The 10199-nt window shown below is 37.0% G+C and overlaps 1 protein-coding gene across 6 annotated transcripts in view; it reads left to right on the top strand.

Annotated features, from left to right (window-relative positions):
* The window catches only part of grap2b (GRB2 related adaptor protein 2b), a 24841-nt gene that overhangs the window by 10198 nt on the left and 4444 nt on the right, over window positions 1–10199 (top strand). Inside the window, exons 1-4 of one of the 6 annotated variants that reach the window (XM_047813879.1) lie at window positions 3487–3682; window positions 6552–6650; window positions 7115–7206; window positions 8812–8931. In XM_047813879.1, coding sequence (XP_047669835.1) covers window positions 6573–6650; window positions 7115–7206; window positions 8812–8931 — 290 coding nt within the window. In that variant the 5' untranslated portion in view covers window positions 3487–3682; window positions 6552–6572. Of the gene's footprint in view, window positions 1–3486; window positions 3687–6551; window positions 6651–7114; window positions 7207–8811; window positions 8932–10199 lie in introns of those variants that run through there. The other 5 variants (XM_047813880.1, XM_047813876.1, XM_047813875.1 and 2 more) reach the window with 5 other exon arrangements.

Raw genomic sequence — 10199 nt, 5'->3', positions numbered from 1 at the left:
TTAATGACTGTTCTACTCAACCCCAGGACACCAATCTTCTCATACACATGGTTGTAGGGAGCATGGCGTGTGTCCCAGTGAACCCATCACCGGGCAAAATCACAACAGGACACCCCCGGATAATTTATTTTGCACTGATTCGTAACTTGTAGTAATTTGTAGCGTATTTTTTTTTTTTTTCGTTCTGCATTGGCTCTCTGTTTTATCGCAGCACCGATGTCAAGGAGGAATGTTGTTTCATTTCACTTGTATATTCAGTGGTCAAGGTGTTGTACTACAAATCGGAAGGTTGTGAGTTTGAATCCCCTCATCCACCAAGCTGTCACTGCGGGCCCCTGAACCTACAAGTGCTCAGTTGTATAAAAATGAGAAAAAAAATAGAAATCGCTCTGGATTACGGTTGTCTGCTGTTATGATGCTCATGTCTTCAGAATAGAGGAAGAAATGGAGGAAACCCCTCTAGAGGAAACCCCCGAAGCAACAAAAGGGAACATGCAGGACAGAGTAGGGGGTTCCCCAACCTTCGTGGTGAGATACCGTGTTCCTCCTAAAAGAGTCTAATCTTATTTGGTTCAGAAGACCTTCACACAAAATGAAACGTGACATCTAGCATGACATGAACATTGGAAAACGTGCACAAATTTCATCCTACTCTTATACAGTAAGGTCCTGAGAACCTTTGACTGATATAAGGTCCACACACACCACACACACAACTATCTGGAACAATCTATCCAGAGACACCCTAAATACTAGAGTTCTTTTATTGTAACTCCTTATTTATTGAACTTGATGGATGTGAATTTCCCACTAGGAGAGTTCCACAGTGGTCTATTAGTCTATTACTTCTTCATCTATTAAATACAAACACACACAACACTAAGTTCTCTGTCACTTCCTTTTTGCACCACTCGCACAAAGACACTTCTTAACTCGGCTTATCTTTGCGGCTGCAACTTTTGAACTCCTATAAGTGTTGGCACACACACGTTCGAGCAGGAAGTGCAAGAGCTGATGATGAAAGAAGCAAAAAAAAACTCCTCGCAAAAATTTGATAAAAATCTCCCGATATTTGACACACATCTAGATATTCGGCTGGACCGAGACAAGATTATTGTGTCTGTTGTGTTGTTCTGATAGATATATAGAGGGTATATAGAGGATATATATATAGAGGATATATAGAGGATATATATAGAGGATATATAGAGGATATATACAGTATATATACGATAGGTTTCAGTTTAAGGTTAGAACTCTGAAGTGCTCGACTAATGATCAGGTGATCTTTTTTTTTTCTCAATTCATGGTCACAGAATTGAGTCTTGCCTTAAACCACTTCCTGTTCAAAAATAATGTCATGTAGAATCTCACAACTGATTAAGTTGTAGATCCGAAGTTTCACATGAAGCAATGTAATTTTGCTTAGCTTAAAGATTTTCACTCGATCAACATATATTTTCTGATCAGAGATTAACAGGAAAAAAACAAATGTGTGTACACACACACACACACACACACACACACACACACACACACACACACACACACACACACACACATCGATGGTAGTTTAGGGCTATCTCTGTATATATATATACAAAATACAAGAATTCAATGTAACTAGAAATTAATTATAAAAGTATGACAAGTATATTTATTTAAAAAAATATTGGGGTAAATATATTGGGGTAGTATGTTTTTAAAATAAGTGGAGTATTTTCCTTTAAAAATAATTATTATTCTTATTATACAGAACCACAGCAATTCCCCATCACCGATATTTTCTCTGTACTAACGATCGTGTTTTTTTTTTTCTTAAATCGATTTGTATTTATTTACAAGGCTTTTCCTCTTATTATTTTTCTAGAAGCATTCTGTCTTTATTGCTTTATTTACCAGTTACCTGCAAGCTGAAGTTCTTTCCACAAGTAAACATCTCCTCAGAGGAAACAGATATATCAACAATGACACAATGACGTTTTTATTAAAGGGATTAATTCATTAATGTGATTCGTAATGGAGAGAGGAGTACGGTGAATAGTTGTTAGCTTTGCATGTGTGTGTGTGTGTGTGTGTGTGTGTGTGTGTGTGTGTGTGTGTGTGTGTGTGTGTGTGTGTGTGTGTGTGTGTGTGTGGAGTTTGCTTCAACTCTCATGCTTCAGGGGTTTCCTCCATTCCTCCACATGCATTGTAGGCTGATTTGGGTGATTGTCCCCTATGACAGGTTGTCCAACATGTCTGCCATTTTGTGTTCAAGTCTATCTTGTTAGATTAGATTTTATCGTCATTACACATGGGTACAAGGCAACGACAAGCATCTAACCAGTGGTGGCTCAAGTGGTTAAGGCTCTGGGTTGTGGATCAGTGTCAGGGTTTAAGCATCAGCACCACCAAGCTGCCACTGTTGGGCCCTAGACCAAGGCCCTTAACCATCCCTGCTCTAGAAGCACTTGTAAATCCTCATGTTGTCTTAACTTAATCAATCAACCTTCAAAATGCATAAACTTAAGATTTCAAGTGTTGTGATCTCAAAATTATGATTAATTTTGAAAAAATAAATAAATAAATAGGTTATTTTCAGAAATGTTGTCTTCTGGACAGTATAATTCTAATGCCTTGTGCAGTCTTTAAGTGCAAGGACTTTTGTCTCTTTTTTTTTTTTTCAGAAAACAAATGGCTTCCATTACAGTTATTGACAATAATAAGAATAAACCTTTTTCCTCCGAAGGCAGCTGTCGTTTTCAGACGGACAGCATGAAATAATTTTAATAAAGTTGTACATAGCACATAATGTACAGTATACAATCAGGGGCAACTTCAAGTTGAGGTCAACTTGAGTTCTACAATTGATGTGCAGTAGTTAATTTTGGATGTTGTTACACCTCTGTAATGTGGTTGTGACCCACTAAGATTTCCAGTATGTTTTATTTTAGCTTGCTGTTTGCACAAGGCATAAACGGTCAAACGTTCGAGGGTGGTTGTGACCTGTTTCCGTTACAGTATTGACATTCCATCATTAAAGTTTTAAAGATTAAATACGCTGTTCATTGTTTTCTTTTATTTCATTTAGTGTGCACAAAATAAAGGCTTCTTCTTCCAGAACTGCAAAGTAGTAGTAAAGTAGTAGTGTAGTATAGATATATACTGTCATATATGTGGGGGGGGAAGGGGTGGGGGGTGGTTTAGACTTCAGGCAACCTCGTGTAGAATAAACAGCACAGAAAACATACAGGTGAATTTGCATTGCAGATTCTAACCAATCAGGATTAAGAATATGTTATTATTTAATATTACAATAGATTTTTATTTCATCCTGGCCAATAGGATATACTGCAGTTTGAATCAAACCTATTTGGTGCATGGTCAGAGGTTTAGTCTTTCACATTACGAGAACTTCTTCAGAGAATGGTCAGCGCTGTAACCGATGTGACAAACACATGGTGTGAAGGGGTGGAGGCGTTTACTTTCCTCTCCTTCTTCCTCTTTCTGTGTGCTATGAAGCAGACAAGCACTCGGTGTCAGCTTGATCAGCTGCACTGTGTAGCTTAATACTTTAAAAATATTAAAAATAGAATTTAAAAATATTAAAAATTTAAGTTTTGAGCCTACTGTACCAATAGACCATTTCTGGAATACTTGGAGCTTTGCTTGGGTGAGACCTTGGGGGTGAAAAAAAAAAGTAAGTAATGAAGTAACGCTATGAATGAGGAAACAGACGAAAACAAACTTCTCTATAGTGTTTTATTTGACATACATTAAGAATGATGGATTTTTCAACAAGCCTTGAAGAAAAAAGAATTCTTAGAGATTCGTTTTTAGAAAGAATGCAGCAAGGGATGATTTTGTGACCAAGAAAACAAAATGATGATGGGAAAAAAAAAAAAAAAAACACTAGCAAGCTTTCATAGTTTCATCATTTTGCATTCTAATAATCTTTATATCATTCTTTCTAATAACCTTTTGTTCTGTAAAGCTGCTTTGAGATAATGTCCATTGTAAAAAGTGCTATACAGATAAATTCGGATCGAATCGAATTGAATAATGAAGAAGGAATACATGCAGTGACGATTAGTGCGCCTTTTAATACGACGATCTTTATTAATACTCTTTATGAATATGGATACAAGATTTGTACATCTGGTGATGTACACTATTAGTCTCTATTAGTTAGAGATTGTGACTTGTGGGTTAGGGACAAAAAGCACGAAATGTCTCTCAGAACAGTGCAATAATTACAAATAGTCTAATAAATAAAATAAAAAAATAAAAACAAACAAACAAACAAACAAACAAACAAATAAATAAATAAATAGAAGTAAAAGCATATATCGCATGTCTGGATACTTTAAAATTATTATTTTTTTTGCTTGAGGTTGAATTTCGATTGATGAACACCGACTTTATTCAGAGCTGCCAAAATAAATTGGAATGGTTGCGTGTAGTCATGTGATGTCTCAAGGAGAGCCTGAGGGTTAAGACCAAACGAGTGTCATCAGCTCTAGTTCCTCTCTAGTGACCAGATCTAGACACATTCATCCTTTAGATAAAAAGAAAATCAAAATAACAATAAATGGACAAAATGTATGAATGTTATAGAAAATAATCAATGCTTGGTTGGTGTGAAAGTTCATTATTTTTCCCAATACCAGCACATCCTGAAGTGATTCCTACAATAACAACCTTTTATTTCTCGACTTACTGTTATGGTTACATGTGGAAGAACTTCCTGTAATCAGTCACATCGCAGCACAAAGAACCAATCGGTTTTAATTATCAATCCGTCTTAAATTCTCTCTCAGTGTCTCGAAGCTTGTGATGTTGTCTTGTGATGTAAGAAACCACATGGAACAAAAGTCCTTCCAGAGAAATAAAGGCTCACTATACAAATGATTACTCGAGTATTTCTCTCAGTCTATTTATATGGAGCAGTTAAAAAAGACAGTTCTACAGAAAAACGCTTACAGGTTAGACCAGTGTGTCTTTACTTCTGTATCAAAACTTCTGATAAAAAGGTGGAAGTCAACACTAAAAAAAAGAGCCATGTGGTTTAATAACTTTCTACTGAAAGCATATATGGTGTTTTTGCTGAATTTGTAGGTAGCTACAGTATATCAAGTTCATTTGGAGTTGCTTATGTGTTAGTGAAGTCTCGGACAAAACAAAAAAAAAGCATGATAGCGTTAGGGAGAGCCGGTGGGCGGCCGAGGCGGCGCGGCGCGCGCGCGCGGCGCGCGCGCGCGCGCGCGGCGCGGCGCGCTGCGCGGGGCGCGCCGCGGCGCGCGCGAGTGCGCGCGCGCACGCACGCAGGGGCGCGCGCACGCGCGCACGCCCAAGAGCCGCACCCGCGCGCACGCGCCCACGCACGCGCGCGCGCACGCACGGCGCACGCACGCGCGCCGCGCGCGCGCGCGCGCGCGCGACGCACGCACGCACGCGCGCGCACGCACGCGCACGCACCACGCACGCACGCACGCACGCACGCGCGCACGACACGGGCGCACGCAAGCGCGAGCACGCGCTCGCGCATATATAACGCAGAGCGTAGCAAAGAGCAAGCATAGCCATACGATCATATCACTCTACGACGCGCACGCAAATAAATAAATACAAATAGATAACATATAATAATAATATAATTATAGATAATATAACATAAAGATATATAAAACTAAATTTATAATCTATAATATATATAAATATATAAAATATAGATATAATATAATATATATATATATATATATAACTCTATATAAATATGTATTTCATCTATATCTGAGATATCTATCATATCATATATCATCTCTCTATATATATAGCTCTCTAGTAGCATCTATCTCCTTATTTCATTTCTTTATTTTATTTATCTTTTCTCTCTATAACTCTATACTCTCACTTTATATCATAGTATCTTAATCTATATAGTCTTTTTCTTCCATCTTTCCTCTCTCTCTCTCTCTCTCTCTCTCTCTCTCGCTCTCTCATCGCTCTCTCTCTCCTATCTTTCTTTCTTTCTTTCTTTCATTCTTTCTTTCGTTCTTTCTTTCTCTCTTTCTCCTTTCTCTCTCACTCTCTCTCTCACTCTCTCTCACACTCTCTCTCTCACTCTCTCTCACTCACTCTCTCTCTCTCTTTCTCTCTCTCTCGCTTTGTACAAACATTCAAATCTTTCACTAAAAAATGAACGAAGCTAATACAATGCTAAACTGATCGATGCGGCGTGATGGAAAAAATTGTTCGAAAAATTGTTCGAACTAGTTTTTCTAGTTTAATGTGGTTTGTCATCATCCACCAATTGATGTTTTCTACCTAGCTGTCTCTGAGGAATTGAAGGGATATTTACAGACCGGAAAACCTATTTCTGGTGCTGTAAAGTCTGAAAATATTAACAAAAGCAAGTTGAAAAGGGCAAAACAACATCATCTTTAATGAGCTCTCTCTCTCTCTTTCGCTCTCTGTTCTGTCTGTCTGTCTGTCTGTCTCTCTCTCTCTCTCTCTCTCTCTCTCTCTCTCTCCCTCTCTCTCTCTCTTGTTTTCTCTCTCTCTCTCAGAATCAATGAGCTGTTTCCATCATGGAAGCAATCGGCAAGTTCGACTTCACCGCCACGGCCGATGATGAGCTGAGCTTCAAGAAAGGAGATGCAATTAAGGCAAGGCTGAACGTCCGTATAAGGCAATAAATAAATAAATAAATAAATAAATAAATAAATAAATAAATAAATAAATCCACCCAATATTAAACCAGGGTTGCTTCTTGTCTAGCACATAGATAAAATACATGTATAGAAAGGAAACCTAAATAACAAAAATAGATATATACATGCATACATGTTATTATAATATTTTGCTATTATGATCAAAGCCCGAGGTTTACTTTCTTAAGATAAGCAACTCAAGGTTTGGGACTAATTGGGGTCAGAAGTGCAGTAAAAGTAGCCATAATGTAATATATGTATATGTGTGTGTGTATGTGTGTGTGTGTGTGTGTGTGTGTGTGTGTGTGTGTGTGTGAGAGAGAGAGAGAGAGAGAGAGAGAGAGAGAGAGAGAGAGAGAGAGAGAGAGAGAGAGAGAGAGAGAGTTTTTAATTAGCATGTATGATGCATTTCTCTGCAGATTTTGGGCACTAAGGATAACTGGTACAGAGCCGAACGACACTGTCTGCAAGGCTTCGTTCCAAAAAATTACATTATCCTCGACATCCCCAGGTTATTATGACAGCTTTTTGAGGGACAAACGAGGGAGGGTTTGAGGGAAGATGGGATGGGATTTGCTGCTTAATAAAGATACATTTGTTGTTTTAGTGTAGAAAACGCCAATGCAGTTTAAAACCATTTCCACACACAGATATGAAGGTTTTACACAATTTATTTCATCCAAAATTATATTTTAAGTCAACTTCACGGATATTGAATTATATTATAAAGCTTTAAGAGTGGAAAATCACACCTGAAAATCCAACATTTTGGTAATATTTTACTCTACATGGTTACAAACGCGTAGGTCATAAGATTAGGGTTTAATTAAGACTACAGATTTATGAGTCAGTCAATAATTTTTCAAGATTTATTTCTATATCTATAGCTGGTTTGAACTGCACACAGTAATAAGTAGAGCCTAAGACTCTTAGGGGATTGGCTAGAGTATTTTACAATAGAAAGCGGAAGTGAAATTTACAAAATACACACAAAGCTAACATTTAAAACAAAGACCAAAAAATAAAAAGAGAACTTGGACTAAAAAATATTGAAGATTATAATTAGCGTTGAAGAAGCTGTTCTGGGAAATCTCCGGTAGACAGAATGAGGTAGATCCGTGCTTCCAGGATTTTGTGATTTTGTAAATTGCAGAAATGAAAATCAACCAAACAATCTCCAGTTATATTAAGAGGAACTTAATTTTTTTTCAAAATTACAGCAATTTTTTTTTTTGCGGATTTCATGTGACATCACAACAAACAATTAGAAACTCTTTTCCATATATTTTTACACAGATAAGAGTTTAAAAGAAGAATCCTGTGCCTGCAATTTCACCAATTTAAGTCGTTTTTGCTAAAGCACAAAAAATTTAAGTTTCATTGCAAATTTGGAAAAAAGCAAACAATCATAGCTGCAACGATCACGATCGCTAAAAATAAAAAATCTAGAAGATCTGATATACTGTAAGATGCAGGAGGACACACTGATATGCTTTAGTATTCTTCTTATTTTAAAGAGTTCTTGAATGTCTGGAAAACAAATTTCAGGTGTTATCACTCATGGAGTTTATTGTAGATCTGCTGTGAAATTTAAATCCTTTCAAATTTGAAATTTGTTCAATTTTAGGAATTTAAATTCCCTGTAAATGTTGAAATGATCTTCAAATCCATTTTGTAAATTATTGATTTATATTCCTTTCTCTTTCCAATTGTGTAATTGTTATTCCAATTATACACGATCTTACAATATTTTACAATTGTTCATAATATTACAATGTTTAGGAAAAAAATACCGCCCTTTGCACCAAGACACTCAGAATTCAAAAATGTGTGTTTAAATGTCACAATGGAAAAAATAAGTAAATAAATCACTTCCCTGAGTTAAATAATCAACAATTTACTAAATGAGAATGAATTTTCTTGTGAAAAATATGCAAATAAGATGGTATACAGCTTTGCCCTTTATTTATGTCCTTAATAAATTTTTAATGAAGCTGCTAGAGATACAGTAAGACAAAACACAAATGTGACAGCTGTGTTACTGGAAACATAGAACTGGTGTATCTCTGGTCTATTTACTGATCCTGGTGTTCTAAGATCAGGTCTTTTCCTGTAGCTGGTATCAGGAGGACATGAGTCGTCGGGCATCTGAGAGCACTCTCATGCCTCAGCCGATAGGATCGTTTATCATCCGTGGCAGCCAGAGCTCTCCGGGAAACTTCTCTATTTCTGTCAGGTGATATGGACACAATCTGACGCTGAACACATCAAAATAGCATCTTTTGCACTTGTATAGAATTAAATACATACGCAAAATAATGGTATTTATCATCTAGAGACTGGATTTGCATTCAGTCATGGTATTTTATTTACACACACACACACACACACACACACACACACACACACACACACACACACACACACACACACACACACACACTAGCACATTTAGTACATAGTCTAAAAATGTAGAGCTTTAAAAGCTTAATGAATGAAATACAACCAAAATACAAAATAAATAAAAAAAACAGAATAATAATAATAAAACTGACTGATAGGTGAAATAGGTGGATCAGTGAAATAGGTGGAAACTCCTTTATACTCAGCCCCGCCCCTCATGCCTGCTCTGCCCCAGGTTAAATTAGAGCTAGCGGTGATGTTCAAATTGATCGAAATTGTTTTAACGCTATCTAATAAATAGAAATAGATGTCAGTGAGAATAGTGCCTATCAGGGTATAAAGCCAACCCCAAATGCATAGATAGAAAATGGACACGACTGGGAGAAAAAAACTTGTGTAAAAACATAACTCGTTGGTCCGTTAGCGCTTATTTCGTACGTTCCTTCTCCTATATGCAGTAAAAAAAAACCTAGACTTAAAACTTAAACAGAACAGTACCAACTTTGGTCAGCAGTTGGCACTGTTGTTAGTATACGCCATTCTACAGTCGTCATTCATTTATTCACTATGATAATGTAATAATAAAACTGTTGTTGAGTCATAGTCTCAGGACGCTAAACCGCTCATCCCTTAAAACCGTAGCAACGCCTTTGACCAATGACATTAGCAGACATTTTACATCTTATTATCTTTAATTTTCTTTATTGACTTCTGCACCTTTAATGCTTTTCACACTCAGACAGGGGTTTAAAATATACAACGATTTTGGGATCGGCAATTAAAATACAGTATTTAATGTAGTTGTTTTTCCCTTTTCACATCACTCCCTGGACGAGTGGAGGTTTACTTCTAGACTTTTGCAGGTACACTTCCAGGTCCTGTCAATCCTATTAAAATCCACTTCCATTCAATCCACCGCGGCAGAGCTTTTGAAGTGAATCGGTCGTAAATCCACACACAAAGCCTTTGGACACTGGCTAGCACAGATAGAAGCACTTAGCCTGGGAAAGTATCATTGTTAAAATAAATAAATAAATAAATAAATTGGAAAAAAAACATTGCATCCTCCTTGCTAATTTAGCAGCTCAGCCGGCTTAACTA

This window comes from Tachysurus fulvidraco, chromosome 5 (genome assembly GCF_022655615.1).
Source record: "Tachysurus fulvidraco isolate hzauxx_2018 chromosome 5, HZAU_PFXX_2.0, whole genome shotgun sequence".
NCBI lineage: Eukaryota > Metazoa > Chordata > Actinopteri > Siluriformes > Bagridae > Tachysurus > Tachysurus fulvidraco.
The sequence above is the reverse complement of the archived record's forward strand: the minus strand, read 5'-3'. Positions and strand labels throughout refer to the sequence as shown.